The sequence below is a fragment of the Diabrotica virgifera genome, chromosome 6 (assembly GCF_917563875.1).
Source record: "Diabrotica virgifera virgifera chromosome 6, PGI_DIABVI_V3a".
Lineage (NCBI taxonomy): Eukaryota > Metazoa > Arthropoda > Insecta > Coleoptera > Chrysomelidae > Diabrotica > Diabrotica virgifera.
Genome location: NC_065448.1, coordinates 194,419,709 through 194,445,628, shown reverse-complemented (window position 1 = coordinate 194,445,628; position 25,920 = coordinate 194,419,709). Strand labels below are relative to the sequence as shown.

Below are 25,920 nucleotides of genomic sequence, written 5' to 3'. Positions count from 1 at the left end.
GGCACCTATTAAACAGCTGTTACAGCTGGGAAAGCCTTCTCGAAGCCTTCCGGAAATTTTCCCAGCTATAACCGCTGTTTATTAGGTGCCGATATACTTATTCTAAAGCGAAAACCGAAGTAACTCATTTTATACAAATTTTTCAGTTACGAGGTCGTGCCTTTCCGCTGTCGATATGTATATAGTTCCCTTTTTAGATGATAGTTGAGCAAGCTGATAGGGCTTGCTCAGCCCTCTTGGCAGCCTTCGTCATTTGTTATGCTAGATTAGCTTGACTACTCATTTATATATACCTCGTCCAATTTACTTACCGTTGCACGTCATCAGTGCCATAGCCTGTGACACGATACCAACACGAAATATCTAGGCGGTAGGTGCGTTCCCCTTTAGAATCACTTTGATTCCAAAAAAGAACACACCCACCGCCTAAATATTTCGTGTTGGTATCGTGTCACAGGTTATGGCGCGGATGACGTGCAACAGTAAGTAAATTGGACGAGGTATATAACTCGAGGTATATATAGAATATCATAGAATAGTATATCGTCAGCCTAATTCTAATACCCCGTATCTGCAAAAAAACTGAATTTCTGATTTTCGGAACAGTTCAAAATGGTTAACAAAACAGTTATCCATCCATATGTTACAGTCAAACCCCGAATTTCGGGTACTTCTAGGTTTGACTACTCAATTCTCAGGTCTGACTAACTGTCTAAACCCCGAAACAAATTCCATTTTCGGCATTTGACTGAAGTGTTTTTAGTCAAAACTAGGGATTGTCTAACTTTTCAGTCAAACGTTGAAAGAAAAATAATCTGTTTCGGGCCTAGGCAATCCTAGAAGCGACTGACAGACTCAGTCAAACATTGATCTGTACTGTACACTTCCAAATTCGATAAGAAAGGTTCTTCAGACAGACAGGGGAAAAGTAGAAAACACTATCAATTGGTCTGTTGAGATGCAAAATGATACTGATGATACTATTAAGTGGCAACTTTCTCATTAAGTGCTGCAATTTTAGATTTACTTAACTATTGATTTATATAATATTTCTTTTATAACTTGCAGACTAAACTGATTTACTATACATTGCACTTCACTGTGTACGACTATACGTGCCTTATTCTTTTTTTACCAAGAATTTTAAAAATTTCATAAAAAAATGTGTCAACTTAAAATAAAAATCGTATTTTTTCTCAAAGATATAAAAAAGGGAATGCCATCATCAACTGTGAAATCAGACACTTCAGTAGGAGAAAAAACTAAGATCACCATACTGACAAATCCGCTGGACCGACGTTACTAAGAGAGGAAGAAAATTGTTCAATAAGTGAGACTACTTCTTTAGAGGTGCTTGTTGTGTTTGTTCTGGCACACATAAGTGCCAAATTTTAAAATTCCATGCATGCATTGTGTATAGGGATTGCAATCCAGCATCATTTTCAATCCAGCTGGATTTTTGCAAGATTGGCCTGAATCCAGCTGGCAGCAAAATGTGGAATCAAAATAAAACACGATTTTAATGTTTTTTTTTTGTCTGTATGCTAAATTTCTAAACAACAGAAATATGAATTATTTAGTTTTATGGATACCTTAAAAACATAGGCCTTACGTACTTCGCACAGACTGTACATATAGCCGGCTGCGGAGAAAGCCCTTCGGGCCTCTGTGCGGACCTTTTAGGTCATCAAATAGTCATAGACTATTGACAAACGATCGCCTTTCACTCCTTCGGGCTCATAAAGCGCCATATACTTTTCCACAATCTTTTCGTATCTTTTTGAGAATCAGTTTTTTGGCTATAAATATTTTCTCTTTCTCGTTTCAATTCAATCTCAAGTTCTTGTTCCAAAGTAAAATTCACAGGCTCTGGATTAGTTGGCCCATCTTCTTCCATTATCTCTTGCACTGATTTCACAGTTACTTGTTTATTTATATGAAGCAACAAATTTTTCATCTCTTGTCGCATTGCATTCTTTTTCGACATGGGGAAGTAACCAGGATTGTTTAGTCCTTCGTCATACTTTTTTTGATTTTGTAAATACACTAATGTACCTGTAATCTCATAGAGACGCCGTTCCGTGATTCTTTTGTGTAGTGCTTCTGATAGATCGGCATTAAGGCTAAAGTCCTGGCTATTTAGTTTGTGTAAGACAAATTTCATGGTTGTGTCGGCCGTTATCAAAGTTTATTCTGTAAAGAGCTTCTACAGCTGGTTAAAAGTGGCGATTAACTCATTGATTATTGACAATTCGCCAGCAGAGAATTTTATGGCAGAATCAATGTACATATATCAACGCTTTATCGATGCAAACTTTTAAGCTATAGAAACTTTCCAGCATACTGAGCTACTGCCAGCGAGATAGAATGGCAAGTTACCGACTCCCGGCTTTGAATAAAGAGGCTAATTAAGATATCCGCACTGCTGGATCCAGCATGTGAAAAAAAGCGCTGCATCCAGCAATTGCAATCTCTAATTGTGTACAAACAGAAAATATAAAAATAAATAAAGAAAAGGTGATTGAAGGTCTTCATGATCAGGCTAATGTTTTGAAACAATTAAGTAACTGAACAAAAATTTTCAGCCAGTTACGATTGGAAAAGCTGTAACCATATCTATTCCCAGCTTTGAGAGAGCTAAAGGAGATACTCAAAATGTTTTGGGTATTAGGTATACAAGATAAAATCGTTGACGGTTTATACAGAGTTGGGTAGTAGAAGTGCAGTAGGTAGTAGAATGAAATAACGCAAAAATAATTTTCTTAAATAAGGGGATGTGTCAGACGTTCAGGTGTCTTTAAGAGAAGTCAGTGCAAAATATTCTAAAGGGGCACAAGTCATTATAAAATGCTACTGCAATAAAGAATGCTCTTCAAGATGATGTAAATGTAAAAAGTGCAATGTTATAATGTTTCACCATGTGAGAATAGACTAATTTTTTATTTTGATTACGACAATATAAAAACAATAAACATTAAAATTAAAAAATGACGTTTTATTAAACTCAACCTGACAAATTATGATAATTTAATATCTAATCTGAGACTGACTGGTCAAAGCATGATTTCGTAAAATTAAGTTTCAATGTTTGCCTGACCGAATTAGTCTCTCCTAGGTTTGACTAGTCAAAGGCCGAAAATGGAATTTATTTCGGGGTTTGACTAAGCCCGATAGTCAGACCTGAGGTTTGACCAGTCAAACCTAGGAGTGCTGGAACTTCGGGTTTAGACTATAACGTAAGTATACACAAAACTCTGATCTAAACAAAAAAATTTTAGGAACCTCTAATACAGGTCACCTAATACCCCTTAATAGAATATCTATTGGGACCATGCAAGTTCGGAAAAGCGACACCTGGTTTCATAGCTCAGCAACATTTTTCGCACTTTTAATTATATTGGTCAATCATATTGGTCCTGGTTACAGGATAATTGTCAAGACCATGGCCCAAAAAATTATAAGAAGAAAAAGTAATATTAAGGTTATGTTATTAAAAGGTAAACAATTGTATGTAGTAAATAAAATTAAATATTAAAATGCGCTACTACAAGCAAAATACAATTAATTAAATTTACTTTTATATAATAATTGCATATAATATCAATATTGTGGAGCAACATATAATTTTTCTTCTTCATTGACAGTAGATATGAAATATACGTCAATTTGACAATGAATTATTTAAGAAAGTTGCAAGATTTCTCCGCTATTCGCACACAATCATTTCTCGTATCCCCTCCAAGTACTTGCACACAGCAAATACACTTGAAAAGTAATTCTCCGTATCATAATAATTTGTTTGGGTTTGTACTCAGAATACCCCAGGTACGGCATAGTCTATTCTTCATTTGGGATATTGCTGTAATTTTTATACAAATGTTTTTAAAGATATGGGGTACCTATTGTAAAAAACAGAAAAAATCTACTACTGGAAAAAACCTCTTTTGGCAGATACAGGCTATTAGAATTAAACTGACAATATCAACAGTTAAATATCGAAACCTCCATAAGTCAAAATCTACAACTTTTCAAGAGAGTGAAAAAACTTGGCTGCTTAAATTTTTCTTTCTCAGTATTTATTTAATTATTTCTTTGAAAAAATGTGCCAAAACATACTTTTCAACAGAAAAGAAAGAAGAAAAAAAAACATGTACTGAGCAGTAAAGTTTTTTCGCACTCCTAAAAAGTTGTAGATTTTGACTTATCAATGGCTTAGTGTGAAAACTGCATATTTCATTTTTTTTCTAAAATCACATTTTGGTGGTTTTAGTTTGAAAACCTTGTATCTCACGATTTACAACTGTTAGAAAAAATCCAAATACACCAGACTATTTTCTACAGCCGAAAAAAGAAACCATGTGTATCAATTATTGCTCTCTTGATTTAGTGTGAATACCATGTATATTTATAACCAAGAATTTGGTACTTAATTTGGAGTGTTTGTTTAAGAAATTCGACTTGGAGAAATGTTTTTTTGTGAACAACAAAAGGTAGTCCGGTATATAGAAACATTTTACAAACCTTAAATCAAAAGATTTGTACTGTATCAACCTAGTATTTGGAGGTGTGCAATAAGTTATGAAAAATGAAAACCTCAATGAATAATCATAAACACAACCTCATTTTCGATGAAAAACACGTACATCAAGATATACGAGGTTATCATAGTTACTTGGGCAAAGGCTCTATATACTGCAAGGATATTTACGTGCTTTTCATAGTTAATATTTGTATTTTCAATTTAATAGCAACATTTAACACTTTCAGCTCTGGGCCAAGATCAGATATTTGTCTCAATGTGCTCAAATTAAAATATGTAACAGTAGTTTTTGTTTTTAGATTATATTATGCAGAAAATCAGTTTTTTGCCTCTCCTGTAAAATTGTAATTTAATGAGATACGAGGTTTTCACACTAAGCCATCGTTATGTGGTTTCGGTATTTAACAGTCGATTCACATAATTTGATTTAAACTATATCCTGTTGGTAAGTAATATTTTTAATGATAAATATTTAGGCCAAATTTTGTTTTTAAAATTTATTTATACAGTTAGATTAATTAACTAGAAAATACACAAAATGTCGGGATAAATATTAACTTTACATTACTTACTTAAATATATAGAAGTCTTTAATTTAATTTGAGGCAACATATTTAGGTTTTGTCTCTTGATCCGTAACAGCTCTAATATAAATTACATCTTCTGGCAGAGGTTCAGGTAACGGATCTTCTTCAAGAAAGTATGAGCAAGCAATAGCTAACACTGATCCGTTGTGACTGAAGCTTAACGAAGTCACTGAAGTATGGTATTGATGGAACTGGCATAAACGTTTCTTGTTGAAACCATCCCAAATATTGACATAACCATCTGATCCACCAGTTGCAAAAGTATTATGTATAGGATGGAAACTAATAGCATTAACAGGATAAATCTTTTCTAAACCATCCTCTTTAATTCTATGACATTTGAAAGCATATTTTTTCTTTTGTACTTCTGGGTTCGTATCCAAATATTCTACTGCAACTCTACCCTCAATGCTACTTAAAACGTAACCTTGTTTATTCGGAAAACATCTTATGGCTCTAGTTTGATATTTTAAATTTGATTCACGTTTCTGTAGCGTGTATGACATGTTCCTTATATCCCACACTAGAATCTTGCGGCCTGCTGTTCCGACAACTAATTTCTCACCACAAACACTCATCGTATACACTCTTTCTCCTTGATTATAACTGCCACTGCATGCATGTTGACGAGGATCCCATAACTTAACGTGGTGGTCCCAACTTCCAGTAATAATAGCATTAATTTCACTGCAATATTCGACACATTTGATAGGGGCTGCATGGTTTCCAACTGAACTTTCCTTGGTTGAATTGAAGTCAAAAGATTTTAATACTGCATCTAAGCCTCCACTATATGAGTGGACTGCATCGGTGAAGCAACAATCCAATACTGCTGCATCGTCGTGAGCATATTTGTGTCTCATGTTATTAGCGATTACATCGTACAATCTTACATATCCATCCCAAGAACTTACTAGTAAAAATTGGTTTGTATTTGGGCCAAACTTTACAGCTGAAATTGCATCTTCTGGGGCTGATTTTAATTTATATTCGGTTTGAGATTTCATCTTTGTTTTCAATTCAATTTTTTCTTCATAAACATAACCTAAAATATACGAAAATCCCTTAACGGCGTTGAAGTTGAAGGTTGAAGATTATCCGATTTCCGATATATTGTGATCATTCGATTTAAAAATATTCTATACAATCGAGCACGACACAAATTTCAAAATATTATTAAAATAATTATTATATCAGAAACATACTCCGTATTATATTATATTAATCTATTATATTATAATTTATTTATACTGTATTAATTAAACTAATAATAGAATATTATTATATTAATCGGTTCGATTCGATATTCAGATCTTTAGTCAAATCGAGATGTTTTAGTCGATATTGTGAGACCGCTCCCGTATGAAAAAATTTCTTATTCGGCTTCTTTGCGTATTCCTGTTCAAAATGTACGCTTTAAACAAATCAAAGTAGTGCTGGGCCAAATTTTTGGACAGAAATTGTTTAAACAATTTTTTCAAACAAATTTAAAAGATCACCCATTTTTGCCCCGAAAAATATTTTTTAGGGTTTTTGGTTCATTTCAAACAAAAAGGATATTCTCTTTGTCTCAAAAGTTTAAAAATTTAAAATCTGAAAAATGCGAAAAAAGGCATTTTTGAGGCTTGAAAACTCATACATAAATGATTATTTTTGAGATTGCCAAGCGCCTAAATTGAAGTTTAAAAATTCAATTACAAGATTCTGACGAGTTATCGGGGCTTATTTCAATTTAGACTGTTGTTCTTGAATTGTTAATTATGCGCGTTCTCTCGACTTTTGGCTGCATGCCGCCGCGCTGAGCTGAGCACTTTATGGTGCGTCTCTATGTCGATAATAGATATAGATAATAGGTATAGCAGGTAACTACATTATTTTTTTCCGATTATAGCGCCATCTATCAACAACTAGAGTAATGGAAATGTGTGTATAATCACGGACGTATAGCTTTTTCCGTCACATCCAACTTTGCATTAGAAAGAACCCAACAAACATATAATAGCTGGTCAAGCTAAATACTGAGTACTGCAGCTGATTAGTAGTCGCATAAAAGTGACAAAGGCTGTTTAAGCTATTTTGCTGTTTAATATGTCGAACAAACACTGCTTCAGATTATTTGTAAGCCCTTTTGCAGCCAATTGACTTAAGCTGAATATTAGACTGGAGAAGCGCTATTTAAGGCACTTTGTATTATAGTATTCAGCATATCTTATTCAGCTGAATGCTAAGCTGAACTAGCGCTGCTGCAGAATTTTTGTCTACTTTTGATCAACAATGTAAAAAAAACTGAACAAGAGGCTGGGGAAGCGCTATTTAAGTCAGTTCATAATACATTATTCAACCTTCTCTATTCAGTTATATTCTGGGCTGAAATAGTGCTTGTCCAGAACTTTTGTAAGTACTTTTAATCAGCAACTTTATAAAAGCTGATATAAAGCTGAAAAGGAGCTTTAATTTAATTAAATCGTTCATATTCGTTGCAAAAGGTGTATACTTAAGTTCGATGAAAAATGGCTTCTGCAGCTGATGATTATTAAGTATTATACAATTGCTTATATTTGCTATATAATTTTAATTATTTAGATAAAAGATATACACTGTGCTTTACTTAATATTTAAAAAATATGGATAAAAAATCAATTCAAAATTTTAAAAAAATAAAAAAATCTGGCCATTATTACCGAAAATTAAAGGTAAACCGTTCAAATTATGAAGAGTTTTTAAAAAATCTATATGCACCAAGTAGTGTTTCTTCTCATTCAAAAGCTAACGACACAGCATCAGGATCAGGTAATTTTGTTTTAATTTTGTGAGTATATTTTAAATAAAAAATAATTTGTTACATAGGTTCTAAAGAACAGGAGTGTATTTCTAGCACATCAAGTGATCTTGACGATAATCTAATGGAAACCAGTGAAACATCAGATGATGGTGACCAGTTTATTGATGAAGACATTTTTAAAACAGATGATACTGAAACGCAATTATTGCCTTGTTCAAGTACCGAATTAGGAAATTGGGCAATCCGACATAATATTACACATGCAGCTCTAAAAGATCTCCTACAAATAATCAAGAGACAGTATGATTCTAGTTTATTTATCGATGCTAGAACATTATTAAAAACGCCAAAAAATACGAAAAAAAGTTGTAAAGTTATACAGGGTGGAGAATATTGGCATCAAGGTCTTGACGTTTGTCTAACGAACACTTTTAAAAACTTGTCAAAAGACATGTTAATACAGCTCAATGTAAATATAGATGGGTTGCCAATATATAAAAGTTCCAAACGTCAGTTTTGGCCAATTTTATGTAGCATATATGAAATGCCTGATATACAACCTATGATTGTTGGCATTTTCCATGGAAATAACAAGCCTCTAGATATAAATGAATTTTTGGAGCCTTTTGTTGAGGATGTTAAGCGGCTGCAATCAAATGGACTCTGTGTTAATGGGCATATGATTCACATAAAAATTAGATGCTTTATCTGCGATTCACCTGCACGGGCATTTATTAAAGGTATCTGTTTTTTTTAATTATTGCTTAAATTGACTAGTTTATTTTACAGGTGTAGTCAATTTCAATGGGATTAATGGATGCCTTAAATGCACTACTGAAGGCGAATATTCTTATCTTTCTCGAACTGTTGTATTTCCTGATATAAAATGTCCTCTTAGAACTGATGCAAAATTCAGAAGTAAACATTATGGTAAGCACCATAAAGGGCAAGAGTCACCAATTTTGAAAATTTCCGAAGTTGACATGGTGCAGGATTTTATAGTAGCAGATGAACTACATCTTTTAGAGCTAGGTGTGATGAAGCGTTGTCTAACAGGATGGAAAGATGGTTCTATGGGTTTCTCAAGTAAGCTATGTGCTCGTGATATTGAGAGGATCTCCAAACATTTAATATCTGTGAAACTTCCATCTGAAATTCATCGTTCCACAAGAGGATTAGATTGCCTGGCATACTGGAAAGGAGTAGAATGGCGCAATTTTCTTAATTATATTGGAATTGTTATTTTAAAAGATGTGTTGAACACTGACGTTTATAAACATTTTTTACTTCTTTTTGTTGCTGTTAGAATATGTTCTTCTGACATGTATGCTGAAAATCGTTCGGTTGCCCAATTAATGTTTGAAAAATATATAGATGATTTTAAGATTATTTATGGCGTACAATTTATTACAAGCAACATTCATAACTTAGAACATGTGGTTGATGATGTTAATAGATTTGGACAACTTTTTACAATATCTACGTACCCATTTGAGAATACATTATTTCAACTAAAAAAATTATTGCGCCAAGGAAATAACAGTTTGCAGCAAATTGTTAATAGAATTGGCGAAAGAAATTTAATATTGAGCAATGATACAAAAAAGACAAGTTTACAGCCAGAAATTAAGAAAAGGGGGAATGTTATCAAGTGCTACATTTATTCTCATAATTTTTGTTTAAGTAATGTTTTCAAAAATTCATGGTTTTTAACAAATGACAATGACATTGTTCAAATGAATTCTGCATCAGAAAAAGGTGGTAAAATATTCATACATGGAAAATCTGTTAAGAAAAAAGAAGATTTCTTTAGTTATCCCATTCGATCATCAAATTTACACATATATATTTGCAACATTACAAATTTAAATAATATGAAACTTTATTTGCTAGAGAATGTTGTTTGTAAAATGGTTGTTATAAAATACAATGAAAGTAAAATTGTTTTTATTCCTCTTCTACACACTATTAAAAATAAACAAAACTTGAATGTAAATTAAAAAGTTTTTTTAATAAAAATGTTCTTTTAGTCCGTGTCTGTATCATTATTATCTTCCTCTTCAACCTCGTCATGTTCTATTATAGCATCTTCACCGTCAGCTTCATATTTTTCCATACCATATTCATCGTTATCTTCATCATATTCTTTTTCTTCATTAAATGATTGCTCATTTTCATAAAAAATTTCATTTTCGCCTGAAATAATAATTTTTATGTTATACATTTTTTTAATATAGGTACCTTTACCTTGTCTTTGAGCAACACCTTTTCTGTTTCCACTTAAACGTTGTTTTTTAACCATTGATTTTTTTCTTCTATGTATTGAAGATTGGCGGATGCCTCCAGTTAAACTACGCTTCTTTGCATTTCTTGTAATTCCAATTATAAATTTTTTCAACAAAGCCTTCGAAAAATCTTTATTGGAACTTTGGACTATTGTAAAAAACACTTCTAAAATATTTTTGCAATTTTTAATACAACATTTTTCAGTGTTGCTTCTACTTCCTCCCGTCCACGAACACTGCACCATAAATTTTTTCTCAAAAAAATAATCTACAATACTATAGCAGGTATCCAAACCATTACTAGTATCAGGAATATTACCAATAATTTTTTTAAAATAATTTCTCTAGAAAACAGTATCAACATTAAATTTAAAAGATTAAATGAAAACTGAAATAATATAACTTACTACTTTCTTTTCATAATTTGGATCTTTGAGATTTTCCTCTAATTGACTTAACTCCTGTGAGGTTGAAACGGCATGAAATTCAAATTGAATATTGTCATCATCCTGATGATTGTTTTTAAAATTCTGCATTGCTGACAATAATTTGGCATCAAAATCTGATTTAATTGCCGCAACTGCCTTCACCAACATATCTTTTACGCTCTCTGTTATATCATTTTTAAACTGATTAAATTTTTGCTCAATGTCATTCAACTTGTTAATAATGTCGTTTTTACTTTCTTCTCCAATCAAAGGCTTATAATTAAGGGTGCAAAAAAAAAGTAATTAAAGTAATAATTTTAAATGTTTCCAATAAAAACTTACCTGTTCGATGACATTTAAAAACTGCGCATTTGCAATTGCTTCAGGAGAAATAATTGCCTCATCCGAAAAATTGGTTTCCAAAATTATATTTTCGCTTTCAACAACAGGCTCAGGAGTTTCTTCCGGTATGATTGGTTGAAACGAACAAAATTTTGACGATGATGATGCAAACAGAGTTTCAAAATTTTGTTGACTAGTGACCTTTTTTGTGTTTCTTACTTTATTTTTTTCTTTCATTTCTCCTAAAACCTCGGAATCAGTTGAAGACGTTGCCGAACCTCCCGACATTTCTAAAAGTTCAGTTTCAGCTGCAATGCGATTTTTATAATAATTTCTTTTGATGCGACATATTATTTTATTCCACGTAATGTCTGGAGTAGAATTGACATCCTTTATCAGATTTTTCACGTTTTTTGGTGGCCAAAATAAAATTTTGTTTTTTATCCACTTGTGTGGAACAACAGTTAAGACCGACCTTCCAGCTTCTATCGTCTCAACGATTTTAAAATGGGGTTCTGTAATAAATTAAACTAATTAAAATTTCAAATATTAACTACAATATTACATAGGTACATAAGTAGAAAAAAAGAAGTTTTAAATTTCATCCAATGCATAGGCAACTCATATTACGTTCTTATAATAATAAAAGTATACTTTTTATTTACCCATTATTTTAATTAGAAGATTTGTAACTTATTAGTAGTTTGTTAATATCAGTCTCCTTATATAAATAAATATATCCCAGGTTTATTCTAATTATTTAAGACCAAAATATTTCATAATTTAATAAGTTTAATACTAAATGTAAAAAAATAATTAACCTAACTTTTTTTAAATGTATAATATTGATAATTATTAATATCCATTTTTACAAACACTTTGTATACTTAAAGAATAAATAATAAACAACGTACTTACCTGGATTACACCTATTCATTTTGACTTAAAACTTACGCAAAAATCACTATAAAAATAGGAAAAACAAATAAATTTTGATCTCCGTTTACAGACAAGACAGTATTTTCGCGGTAAATCCCAGGAGTGTTTTGTTCTGCTAATAATCAATCTCAATTCAGCTAAAATTTAGTGAATGTGGCGTTGTTTACTTTTGCAGAAAGTATTCAGAAGTTATTCAACTAAAATTCCGATAATTATTTTCAGCTTTTGTTCGACAAATAAACAGCGCTTCTTCAAATTTATTTCAGCTGTTGTTCAGCTTCCAAAGCATTTCATTTATACAATAAAATACACATTTTTGGTAAGTGCCCGATTAGCTCAGTGGGATAGGCAGTGATATATGGATCGAGAGGTAGCAGGTTCAAATCGCACAGAAGACACTATAAAATAAAAAAAGTAAGTATTACGATTTTAAATAAAATAATAAAATAAGTGTGAAATTGAAGTTAAAAGAAAGCTAATGTCGATAATAAATCGTAATAAATATATAAAAAAAAAACATTTTTGTTTTATTTATAAAAAGCTGAAGAAGAGTTGAAAAATAGACTGTATAATATCTGCAAAAGCTACTTTTCAGCAAGGAAACAAATTATATAACACGTGAAAATTGGTCAAAAGCAGCTGAACAAAGGCTGAAAGTAAAGCTGTTTAGAAACTGAATAAGTATTTCTTCATTTTGCAGAAGTGGTACAGTAGCAATATGAATAGCCATATAAAAGTTGAAGAAGCGCTAATAAATGCTACTTTATTCAGCTTTAAGCTGATTATCTTCTCCTTTTTCGCCTGTTTAGAATCTGAACAGATGCATAAACAAACTAATCGACTACCTTTGTTCAACATGCAAGCTTCTAAAATTAGCTGATGAAACGTTAAATCAACTTAAAATGTTTGTTGGGAAATCGAAAGACTGTGACGCACTGAAAGAAGGCTCTGAGATGAACTATACCCTGCCTATAAACTAAACTCACAGTCAGTGGCACGTCTTTTCAGACCGCTCTCTCGTACGCAGCCACCCTTTCTTTTGTCTCTCTTGTGCTGATGTTAATCATGTTTACCCCCGTTGTTCGATCCCTTCTTTCTAAAATCTCTTTTCTTTTACCAATTTTTGTCAAAGTCTCCAGCACTTCTTTAAACTTATCCCCCCATTCCCACTACGGTCATAAAATTGTTTGCTCCAAAGATGTCTACCCTTGCATTTAGCTCTGTTCGTTCTTTTATATTTGCTATTTTCACTCCGCCCATTCCTCCACGACAGGGATCAAAATTATTTTCCATGCATCCCTCCGCTCGTTTACTCACTCTTCACCCTTCCTGCCATTTTGTGGTGGTTTCTGATCTTTCTTTTGTCTTCCCTGGATTACTTTCCCAGTATACTGAAGTCAGAAGTCATAAAAGCAATACAGCAAGCCAAAAACAATAAAGCATTTGGACCAGATCAAATCCCTGTTGAGCTACTTAAACTTTTAGATGAGGAAAACATTACCTACTTGACTTCTTTCTTTAACAAAATTTACAACGAAGTTGGAGTCACTGTTTATAACATTACCAAAGAAAAGCAGGCCCACCCAATGCAGCGATTTTAGACTAATCAGTTTGATGAGTCACACACTTAAGATACTTTTAAGTATTATACAAAACCGAGTATTCCTTCTGTGCGAAACTAGAATGGGTAGTCAGGCAATTTGGATTTAGAAATGGTCTATGAACTAGAGAAGCACTATTTTGTATGCGCGTTCTATTACAAAAAAGTTGTGAATTCCGAAAGAACGTATATGTTTGTTTCATCGACTTCGAGAAGGCATTCGACCGAGTACAACATGATACACTTTTCGATTGCCTGCAGGCAGCAGGACTTGACCACTACGATACAAGACTGCTGAAATACTTATATTACAATCAAGTAGCCTCTATCCAAATTGGAGACAGTCGTACTGAAAAACTGCCGATAAAACGTGGAGTACGACAAGGTTGTGTTTTATCACCTACCCTTTTTTAATCTGTACTCTGAAGAAATCTTTAGGGAGGCTTTGGATCACAGACAAGATGGAGTAAGGCTAGGCGGAGAAGTAATCAACAATATTAGATACGCTGACGATACAGCCATTCTTGCTGAAAATTTACAAGATCTTGTGACTCTGATGAAGAGATAGATAATAACTAGGATCGAAATATCACGGAAGGCTTTTATGACCTATGGAAACCAGTTTTATGCAACAGAAACCTGTCGATGAATATTCGAAAAAAGGTGCTGAAATGTTATGTGTGGTCTATCCTATTGTATGGTTGTGAGACATGGACGTTAAAAACCACAATGCTAAACAAAATAAAAGCATTCGAATTGTGGTGCTATCGACGAATCCTAAAGATATCGCGTCTTATGAGTAAAAACGGCGATATTCCCTGGCCACCTCATAGTCGGGGGTACCTAAAGTCGAAAGTTTTTCAAAGTAACCCCCCAAGAGCTATTGAGGCTTTAAAAGAACGCATAGCGAAGAATTGGAAGCAATATTTCAAGAAATATTACCCAATGTCGTGAACAGCTGTGTACCACGGCTGCAAGAATGTGTCCGACAAAATGGAGGCCACCTTTCCTATCTCCAAAAACTGAATATTTCTTCACTTACACATATTAATTTCTATCTGTTTACTATACGTTTTTCTTTATTAAATTTAATAAAAAGTATATTTCTTCAGTTTTTTTTTTGTTTAATGTCATCCGACTTGTGTGACACCCGACTTGGGCGTCGAAACGTTAATAAAAACATTTTTAGGTAAAATTGTGGCTTATTTCCCATTTGAATATACTTGATTTTTTTTGTTTGTTTGAAATCGTAGGTACCATTTCATTGAATCAGCCGTTACATAATTATATTAGCTATTACGAAACAGTCAAATTCTTAGTTATAAAATCGTTTTGATCGCCACAATAATTATAATAATTTTAATAAAGGTCACCACACAGAAACCGGTTAGGATATTTTATTAATGTTTAAGCAATCTTTAAAACAATAATAAATAGTTACCTACTTATGTCGTCACTTTGATTGTAATCTGGTTAAAAAATTGAAGAAACACATTTTAAAAAAACAGACAAAATTTTGATATTTTATTCTTGATTTTATTTCATCGAATTAGGTATATAGTTTAGCTTGTGTAATTTTCGTGTAAAATAAAAAAATGGGTTCAATTTTTTCTGCTTCGTGTGATTCTGAAGCTAGATTAGATGGTAAAAATGCAGTGATCACTGGTGCTAACACTGGAATTGGTAAAGAGACGGCTAAGGATTTTTATGTAAGGGGTAAGCATGTAAGCATTAATAAATAATTGTTTTACTGTTAGTTATCTAAGTATTTATCATGCGGTAATAATTTATGGATAAGGTTACATATTTAAATTATATCGACCTAATAGGCCTGGATCCCGCGTACCAAAAAAGTTTATTAATAGCAAGCTGAAAATTTGTCAATAGCTTAGCGGTGTCTAGTCGAACAAACTTTGATGTATGGGAATACTGGAACAGGGAAAGTTTTAATTGTGAAACGTGATTTCAATTGTGGAGCTTGTCATCCTGATAAGTTTATGATTGTGAAAACTAGCAGATTGTTTTTAAGTTCATTCAATAGCAAACTTTATATTTTATAATAATGAAAAAATGTTTCTCCGACAAATATGTTGGGCATTTTAATAAGTCCGACACGTAGAACATGTTAAATGACAAGATTTATGTTGGTGATAAATAGCAATCTGATTTTTGCGTGAGAATTTAATAAAGGGTAACAAATCAATTGGAAATTCTGTCCGACAAAATAAATGGGACGTTTTCGTAGTCTAACGTTCGAAACCTGTAACCTGTTCCACAATTAAAACTTCCCCTGTTAATGTTCCCGTACATCAAAATTTGTCCGACTAGACACCGTTAAACAATTAACAAATTTCATCTTGCTATTAATAAACTATTTTTGGTACGCGGGATCCACGCCTATGAAATGAGTTAAACAGCAGGTAAAGTGGTTAAACTGAAATCACTCAAAACAATATCCTCTCCCGTTGAAATGTAGTTTAAGAGATTATTTTTCAAGAGTTCACCCTGTTTACATAGAAATAATAATACAAACCCATGAATTATATATTATATAGGGTGTGGACTAGTGATGTAACGAATATTCGCATTCGCATCCGCATTCGCGAAATTTGTGAGAATGTTTTGCGAATATGAAAACCAGAAAAAAAATAATTTTAAGATAATATTAGGTTGATAAAATCAAAATCTATTTACTTCTCATCTTTTTTTATTAAGAAAAGATAACTTAACCTCAAATGGAAGTATGCAGGACACAACAGCAGACAAAGAGACGGAAGATGGAATGAAGCGATAACTCACTGGAGACCTTAGGACTACAAAAGAGGAAGGGCAGACCACAGACGAGATGATCGGATGACCGAAAAAGATACGCAGGGACCAGATCGACAGCATTAGCACTGAACCGAGAAGAGTGGAAAATAAGGGGGAGGCCTATGGACAAATGAAGGGCAATAGATAGATAGAAGTTAACCTTGTATAATCACATTATCAGCCTTTACTTTTTTTATTATTTGGTATTATGTAATAAAGCTTAAGATTCAGATTGATTTAAACTAAATAGCAATTAACTTTTCATTATGAATTTAGGAAACATTACAAAAATAGAAACAAATTTTAAAAAATCTGAATATTCGCATTCGCATCCGCATTCGCGAATGTCGGTAGCAGATATTCGCATTCGCATTCGTATTCGCGAATGTTCAAAAAATGACATTCGTTACATCACTAGTGTGGACTGCTGCAACTGGTCTTACAGGAAAAAGTAGAGGGAAAGCGAGGACCAGGAAGGCGAAGGATTTCGTGGCTGAAAAATCTACGTACGTGGTTCAACACAACCACTACAAATCTTTTCAGAGCAGCAGTGTGCAAAGTACAGATTGCCATGATGGTCGCCAACATCCGAAACGGATAGGCACTACAAGAAGAATAGGGTGTAACGAAAAGGCAAGCCATAAATTAAATCACATATTTTGGGACCAAGTACATTCTTTCACGGTTTTTGCTGTAAATTTTAAAGAACCGCTTGGATTGACATGAAATTTGGCGTACGCATAGCTAACATGTCAAACAAAAAAAGTGATATGGTGCCGATGTGTGCTTTTGCCCCGGGGGTGACTTTCATTCCATCTCGGGGGTGAAAAATATATGCCCAAGATAAGTCACGAAATGAATAAACTGACTAATTTTAAGCAACTTTTGTTCTATAGAGTTTTTTCACCAAATCAATACATTTCGAGTTATTTGCAAGTGAATATGTTCATTTTTGAACAAAATAACCACGTTTTTAGACGGTTTTTCGCAAATAACTCAAAACGTAAGCATTTTGTCGATAAAAAATTTTTCTTAGCAAAACTTTAGCCTATAAAAAAGTGAAAAAAACGGTGTACATATTAGGTCTCTATACCTAGCAAAAGCAGAGTTATAGCTAATGAAAAATAGGTACATATTCGAAAAATTCCAAATAGAATAATTCAATGTGTGAAATATCCAAATAATGAAGCATTCTTGGAGAAAAACATTTCAATTTTTTAAAGTGTTTAAAAAAAGCTTTTATAAAAAAAATTTCAGGCATCAAATGTAAGCAAGTTACGCTCAACAGATCACCCCCCAATTAGTAACTTAAATGAAATTAATCGTTATACCGCTTCACAAGTTACTTATGTTGTGTTCATTTATATGATCTATAAGTTTCATCGATTCAAAGTGCTTATTTTTGAAAAAAATTGGTTTTAAAGTAAAATTTTTAAAAATTTTAATTTTGAAAATAATGCTTTTTTTTCAAAATAACTTAAAAATTTTTAGAGATACCAAAAATCTTAAACACTAAAAAAGTCGGCTTTACTTTTCTAAATATTTTGTATTTTATTGTTTTTCTGTAAGACAAAAATTGGTTAAGATTCGGTGTTTCTAAATTTGCATACACTCGTGATAAGTGAGTCGTTCAAGCCCTTTTAACTACAGCTTTTTCGAAAATAAGCACTTTGAACCGATGAAACTTACAGATCATATGATCAGTACATACGCGAGTAAAAAACTTGTGAAGGAGTAACAATTAAGTTCATTTGAAATGCTAATTAGGGGGTGATTTTCCAGATTTCTTACCAAAAAAAAAGAGACCAACTCTTTATTTTGAGCGTAACTTGTTTACTTTTGATGCTAAAAATTTTTTTTTAAACAAAAATAAGCATTTTTAAACACTTTAAAAAAGTTAAAATGAGTTTTTCCAAAATAAGTGTTTCGTTTTTTGGTTATGGCACGTTAAAATATTCGATTTGGAATTTGACGAATATGAACCTGAACCTATATTTTATTAGCTATAACTCTGCTTCTACTAGGTATAGTGACCTATTTATATACACCTTGTTTTTCACTTTTTTACGTGCTATATTTTTGATAAGAATTTTTTTTCGAGCAAATACTTACTTTTTAGTTATATGCGAAAAACCGTCTGAAAACGTGGCTATTTTGTAGAAAAATTAACATATTCACTCGCAAATAACTCGAAAAGTATTAATTTGGTGAAAAAACTTTATAGAACAAAAGTTGCTTAGAATTAGTTATTTATCTATTTCCGGACTTATTTCGAACATATATTTTTCACCCTCAATAGGGGTGACACTCACCCCTAGGGCAAAAGCCCACATTGGCACAATATCACTTTTTTTCTTTGACTTAGTGAAAAAACTCTATAGAACAAAAGTTACTTATAATTAGCCAGTTTATCCATTTCCTGACTTTGAAGCACGGCAAATTAGCTAAACATGTGATGTACATAAACTTAAAAAAATACGTGCTACATAATTTAAAATCGCACCGGCGGCTCTAATCATCAAGAGATTTTAGGGTGTGAGTTCATACAATAATATTTATGCTAGAGAAAAGAAATTATTAATTTTTTGGGCGCCATTAATAGATCAGAATCTATTACTATTTATCTATATAAAAATTACAAAAATGTTACGAAAAAAAAAAATGGTATCCCTTTGACTACAAATGGTACTTACCCTTGTTGTCTGTAGTAGGCTGCGTTTCCTAATACAATAAGGATACATAGATGGATTGTGCGAACAGAAAAAGACGAAATAAGTTTTAACATAGTTACCATTTATTTAGATAGAAAATAGTCATTAAACTGAGTTGATTAGAAAAATAAAAAATAAGTCTTTCGCGTTTCATCTTAAAAGTTCAAAAAAAAGAAAAAGGAACGAAACAGTTTATTGCAAAATACCTGGTGATGATCCATTGTTGTTGAATTGCTGGAATCAGGTTAGCTCGCCAGAGTTGTGGATACGACGAAATCACTTTCACTTTTCACTTTCATTTTTAGAGTTAAAGTACTGTTACATAGTTGTTATTATATTATACGAAAAATAAAAATTCCATAGTTCTTTTTGTTTTATGAAAAGAAAATAACTGTATTCATGATTATGAGTGATACTTCTCACTGACTTGATAATTAAACATATTTTATTTAGACCATTGTCTTAAAAAAGAATGGAACGGCGTTCCACGAAGATTGAATTAAGTGTGGTTTATATGAGACATATTAAACGGAAGTCTTATCCGCAAATGTTGAACTAAATTCTGTTTGAACGAAAAATATTACACGCTGTACTAAGAAAACTATTATTTTATCGTACCGGACACAACACAGAGAATATACCGGTATGGTATTGAAGACAACATATCGCACTTGCGAGTTTCACTACAGAATCTTTAAGATTCCATCTTGCCTATTTAGGCACAGACAAGAAAAAATGCAGGTCTTTACTGCATGACCGCTAGAACTTAAGTTTCTTCCTTCTTGTCCTAATCTCCGACAAGATTCCTCTCTGCTCTCTATATTCACCTCCCTTTTTCACAGCTATCACCTAATTGACCAATAATCATCATTCCGAAATTTTCGTACCAATCACATAGCTGGGAAATAATGTTTAGACCAGCCTTATTATGATCATACGTTTCTTTTTCGGCCAATCACCACGAGTGTCCTTTTTGTAACCGTTTAAGGGTTCCCACGAAAGTTACTGCGTTGTAACCTTGTGGAATTCTGAGATTTCTATCACTCAAACACTTAGCAATCTTTCCTATTCTTCTTTTTATGAGGCATATCCTGTGCAAAGTAAATAATTCTTAGGAAAGCTGTCTTCGAGCTCTAAAGTGTCTTTGTAATTTTACTGCCTGCAATAGCTAAATTATCAGCTTAGACGTCTAGAATTTCTTAAAATATTAATCCTTCCGCTTTCTTGTGGGTGGCCCAAGAGAAACGCGTTGGGAAGTACATTTCGTCTTACTTCTATCTATAACGACAGAGACGGACTTTTGCGATATTTAGATTGTGATTCTTCCAGCCTGTTTCACTGCCTCCCCCACGATTTCAACTTCGTGCTAACCAGTTTGAAATCGAAAAAGGAACAAACAAAAAAAAAAATGAAACAGCAAAAAAAAAATGAAAACCAACATTTGTTAGTCACCATATCGTAATATCGTTCAGAGGCCTTAGGCTTTCTCTAACGATCAATACATGTCTTACAATCTAGACATGGACGCGTTAATCATAACACAAAAAATTCACAAGAATACAACGACGCAATTCGTCATCGTAGACACAAAAAAATAAAAACACAAAAATAGGGCAAGATATGTTAACGTTTTTTCGGATGCATAGGTTTCTTTCAACCTAGACTAACACCACGAATAACATAAGAATAATGATGTCTTAGTATCATTAACGCCATAAAAAATTAACATGTTATCCTTGACTTGGATGCATAAAGTCTCTCATTCATGACTTATTCCAGAGATAACACAATATAATAACGCCATAGGCAGTTATTACTTACGGACAAAAAAACAAAAAAAAAGGAGTTACTGATAGTTCTAAGTTGGACCTTGTAATTCTATAAAGATAAACCTGTAATTAGTTTATTGTGGAAAAATGGACACATTGCTTTTCAGACACTTACTACTCTTTTAAGAACAGGGGGGATTAGGAAAATATTGATATTTTAACTTCGTTGTGGTAACCAGAACAAGCGATAACTGACGCGTATCATACGCCTATCATAGGAACATTTTCGGTGGGGTCAACTTAAGGTAGGGTCATAGTCGGTAGAGTCTATTATTCAAAGTTACACAACCAAACGGAAGTTTTAGGAAATGACATAGGAAGTCATCACCTAAGGTCTGTGGCTAAATTGCGATTATGAATGGCTTCTCATTCCGACGAGTCAACTGGCGGGAATCCGCTCACTTCATCCCTAGCCTTTCTCAGTGTCTGGCCATCCATACCGTAAAGGGGGTTAGACAACATACTTTAATAGAGGGGGCTGAAATTCATAGGTCCTTGAAGTAAGAATAAACTTAGGCAAAACAAATAGGTTCTATTACGAACTATCACTAGTAACTGTACTAAGGACTTCTGATATCAATCTAGATACCAAAAAAATAAAAAACATTTTTCAAAAAAATATAAAAAACATTTGCCCTAAGCTTAAGCTGGATTGCATATAAGCGAAGGTAGTATATCCTGGAAGGATACCTACCAAAAAAAAATAAAAAAAAATTCAAACTTTTTATTATGTAAAAGAAAGTTTTACTTCTATATCGGACTAACGCACGACATAAAAACATTAGAAGAAGGATTTTTAATATTTCCTTTCAACAAAACAAAAAAATTTTATTCTTATAACTAGGTAAAACAGTTCAAAGAACTGGGGTGTGAGCCAAACTGAGTTGCTCTGGAGATCAACGTGCGGAATCCCCTACACTACTTCCAGAGGCTCGTCTCCTTCGCGACAACATCAAAAAAATATATCAAATAGATAAACATTGACCGCAGCGGGACAATTCCCTACTATTGGTCTACACCACACATCAAAAAAAAAGGTTGTCGAGACAGCTCTAAAAAAAATTAATGCGCGTCTCTCGTCCTGAAGGGAACGAGGCACTTGGGGACGGTTTTGCCGAAGCAAAGTTGTATTCAACGTACTACGTACTAGGGTATCAGTGCATTACTGATCCCACGCCAAAATTTGTTGGAAGAGAAACAAATCCCTTCCAGGAAAAAGTTCGCAATTTGCGCGACTTTTCCTTTAACACGGACCACGGAGGAAATGGGGGTGTCGCTAAAAAAATTACCGAAGTATTTAGATTATAATAGGCTTTCAGATCAAAAATTCATATGTCCAAAATCATTTATTTGAAATCACACTTTCCAAAATTTAAGAATTTCGACTAATAAAAAAATTTGGTGCACAAAACAAAAAAATTATTTCTCTCAAAAAACTTTAAGCACCTGTACTATAAAATAAAAAAATCAAAAATATCTAAAAAAATTATTTAAAGTTGGTTCATATCGCCCTGTAAATAACGGAATATACATTTCTATTCGTTATCGGACAGATCTGAAACATCTGACGAAACATTGACGGATGAATAAGCTTTTAAATCTTTAATATGCCAATTTCCAGCATTGGAACCATCTGGATTCCTAAGAACGTAAACTAACGAGGATAGTTTTTTAATTATGGTACATAAAATATATTTGGGAGCCAATTTTACCATGAAATGTTTCGGGGCGCTAGATAAAACCATATTTTTTCTCCAAACTTGATCGCCAACGTTAAACTGTACGTCGCGTTTACGCAAATTATATGTTTTTGCATTTCTCTGATATGCACGAGACAAATTTTTACGCACGGCCGTGAAAACTTCTTTTATTCCCGTTACTTCGGACGCGTAATTATCGCGATCACCCGGTAGGATTTCTATATCAACAAAATCATGGGGTATTTGACCGTAATAATTTCCAGACAACGGTACGTGTCTAGCAAAATTTAAAAATGCCGGTGAATATTTGGTTACTTCATGTTTCGCTGTGTTCATGGCTTGCCGAATTTCATGTATGTGTTTGTCCCAATCGCGATGTTCGTCAATATAACTTCTGATTGCCGTACCAATAGTACGATTGCTCCTTTCAACAAAATTTACTTGGGGAGAATAAACCGCAGAGAACCAGATTTTTTGGACTGCATATCTCTCACAAAGATCTTTCATTATTTTACAATTTAAATTAGAGGCATTATCACACATGAGATGTTGTGGAACTCCAAATATGAGAAACACCTGTTCCTCTAAAAATTTACAGATATTTGAAGCAGTAGCCTTGCGAAGAGGATGTAACAAAGTGTACTTAGAAAACCAATCTGAGACCACCAGCAACCACGTAAAACCGTTTCTACTTCTGGTTAAAGGGCCTATTAAATCAACGGCGATAATTTGCCATGGGTATTCGGCTTTTTTCTCTTTACCCATTTTACCCATTTGCGCCATATTTGGTGCTTTTTGTGCTCCACACGTTTTGCAGGCACGGACATATTTAACAACATCTCTTCGCATTTTTGGCCAGTAATAATTTTCTTGGATTCGAGCAAGAGTTTTATAAACACCAGGATGGGCACAAGTTGCAGGATCATGACACGACTTAATAACATCCTCACGTTGAGGTTTGGGAACAAGGACTTTCCACTCGATTAAATTTGAATTAAAAGGAAGACAAGCCGGAATAAATTTGTATATGAGGTCGTTCTCTACTTTCCACTGTGGAAAACTTTCTGGGTTAGACAAAATCTTTGTACGCAAATCATCGTACCAAGGATCGATGCGATCAGTATCAACTTCAAGATAAGCAATTTGATCATTCTCATGAATCCTACTAAGTGCATCAGGCACCTTATGACATGCTCCTTTACGATGGACGATTCGGAAATCAAACTGTTTGAGACGCATAGCCCAACGAGCTAAACGGCCTGTGGGATTTTTTAAATTTCTAAGCCATAACAACGAATAATGGTCAGTGATGAGAGTAAATTCAACACCATCTACGTAAGGACGAAATTTTTCAACAGCAAACAAAGCTGCAAGGGCCTCTTTCTCGGTGGTTCCATACGAACGTTCTGCTCTTGTCAAAGACCGACTAGCATAGGAAATCACCTTTTCTCCACCGTCCACCAAAAGCATTCTCAGCTTCTGATGTCCAAACTATAGGTTCTTTCTTTTTCTTTCCTTTCAAAAGATCATTGATAGGGGAAACAAGGGTAGAAAAATCTTTGACGAAGCGTCTATACCAAGAACAAAGACCAATAAAACGTTTAATCTCCGTTGTGTTAGTTGGACGGGGATAATTAACCATAGTGGAAATTTTGTCGGGGTCCGACCGAAGAGAGTTATCACCAACGATATAGCCTAAATACTTCAGAGTTGTTTTGAAAAATTCACATTTGTCTACATTTATCGTAAGGTTAGCATCCTTTAGTTTATCTCGCACTTGTCCTAACAAGGCAACGTGTTCCTCAGCAGTGGAAGAACAAACAATAATATCATCCAAGTAAGTAAAAATAAAAGGTTCGAATTCTGGTCCAAAAATTTGATCTACTAATCTTTGCTGGGTTTGAGCACTATTACAAAGACCAAAAGGCATCACAGTAAATTGAAATGATCCACGGCCAACAACAGCAAAAGCAGTTTTTTCTCGCGAAGATGGATCAAGAGGGATCTGCCAAAAAGCTTTTTTCAAATCTATCGAACTTATATATTTAGCGTTACGCAATAATGACAAAATTCGGTCAATATTGGGGAGAGGATATGTGTCATGACGAGTAACTTCATTAAGATTCCTGCCATCAAAACAAAACCTAAACTCGCCTGTCTTTTTCTTTACAAGCAAGACTGGACTACACCAAGGACTGTTACTCGGTTCTATAACTTTAAGTTTGAGCATCTCATCTAATTCGCGATTTAAAATATCTGACATGTATGGCGACATAGGAAAAGGACGTTGTCGAAAAGGCTTTGCGTCACCCGTATCGATAGTCATTTTGATCTTATCTGTTCTTCCTATACCATTCTTTTTGTCTACCTCCTGAAAACTATGGATGACAGCATCCGCAAGAGGTCTTAACTCGGCGGCAAGAGAATCAATCGAACACAAAGATTGTGGGAACGAAACATCGCCTTCAGGTTTTGAAGTTACTACTATCTCGCAACAAGGATTTCTAACACTCCATTTATTTTGTTCGAAATTTATCGCTAAAGAAAATTTTGAAATAAAGTTACTTCCTAAAATAAAATTTATTGGTAGCGATGGCACTACAAGACAACTAATCACATGACAAATTCCATTCGCCACAAACGGCAAATTTACAATACCAGAAACCTTTTTACTCGATCCGTCGGCTAAAGACACATTCTGACTACACGGTAAATCGATCTCAATGTTGTTTCTCTCAAGAAAATCCAATCCCTTGGATCCGACTACAGTAGTGGAACACCCGGTATCTAATAAAAGCGTAAAGGGTTGCGAAAGAATTTGAACCTCCAAGTAAGGTCTGTTATCGAATGGCTTTGAAGCAATGACCGGAGATAATTTTGACGAATGTTTATAAAAATTTTTTACTGTACCTAGCCATTTGTACCAATCAGAGACATTAAAATTTTCTGGAAACTTATTATCGGCCGCAAAACATGAATGTTCGGGGTTTGAAATTTTATTGTGAACACTCTTACCGAACTTAAGGGTGTTGGTTATTCGTTTTTTGAAGGTTTGACACAGTTTGGGCATGTCCTTACCGTAACATTATCTGCGCCACATCGGAAACAAAAATATCTATCAAAACGCTGTTTACAGTCGTTGAAATTGTGCCCGCGTCTTCGGCAATTAAAACAAACGATCATCTTCGATTTATTCGAAATACTTTTACTAAGGTTTTTCGCCTCAGAATTTCGCGGAGCCGAACGGTCGTCATTATTTTTAAAATTTGTTTTTCCGTTAGGAACATTGGCTTTTCTGGAGGGACCGGGGAACTCATGATTAACATAAGCGACGGACGTTTCCTTCTTGACACTAGGCACGACCAC

General features: G+C 33.6%; 4 protein-coding genes across 5 annotated transcripts in view; 2 read left to right on the top strand and 2 right to left on the bottom strand.

Annotated features, from left to right (window-relative positions):
- Positions 1–5,022: 5,022 nt before the first annotated feature.
- LOC126886615 (mitotic checkpoint protein BUB3) lies at positions 5,023–6,214 on the bottom strand. The gene has a single exon (XM_050653605.1). It carries the CDS (start codon positions 6,132–6,134, stop codon positions 5,136–5,138), a length of 999 nt encoding a protein of 332 aa, XP_050509562.1. The 5' UTR covers positions 6,135–6,214; the 3' UTR covers positions 5,023–5,135.
- Positions 6,215–8,030: 1,816 nt separating this feature from the next.
- On the top strand, positions 8,031–9,909 carry LOC126886267 (uncharacterized). Its single transcript, XM_050653136.1, has 2 exons — positions 8,031–8,649; positions 8,699–9,909. Exons 1-2 carry the CDS (start codon positions 8,031–8,033, stop codon positions 9,907–9,909), a joined length of 1,830 nt encoding a protein of 609 aa, XP_050509093.1.
- Positions 9,840–12,383, bottom strand: LOC114342282 (uncharacterized). 2 transcript variants are annotated; one of them, XM_050653603.1, is made up of 5 exons: positions 11,883–12,383; positions 10,965–11,479; positions 10,602–10,895; positions 10,157–10,538; positions 9,840–10,105 (listed from the first exon to the last, which is right to left on the bottom strand). In XM_050653603.1, the coding sequence occupies exons 1-5, from the start codon at positions 11,899–11,901 to the stop codon at positions 9,936–9,938; spliced, it is 1,380 nt and encodes a 459-aa protein (XP_050509560.1). In that variant the 5' UTR covers positions 11,902–12,383; the 3' UTR covers positions 9,840–9,935. The 2 variants fall into 2 exon arrangements, with proteins under 2 accessions (XP_050509560.1, XP_050509559.1); XM_050653602.1 differs by having other exon boundaries at positions 9,840–10,538.
- A 2,544-nt stretch (positions 12,384–14,927) lies between these two features.
- The window catches only part of LOC126886616 (retinol dehydrogenase 11-like), a 36,491-nt gene continuing 25,498 nt past the window's right edge, over positions 14,928–25,920 (top strand). The window contains exon 1 of the mRNA XM_050653606.1: positions 14,928–15,219. Within this exon, the coding sequence (XP_050509563.1) occupies positions 15,099–15,219 (121 nt within the window). The 5' untranslated portion in view covers positions 14,928–15,098. The remainder of the gene's footprint in view (positions 15,220–25,920) is intronic.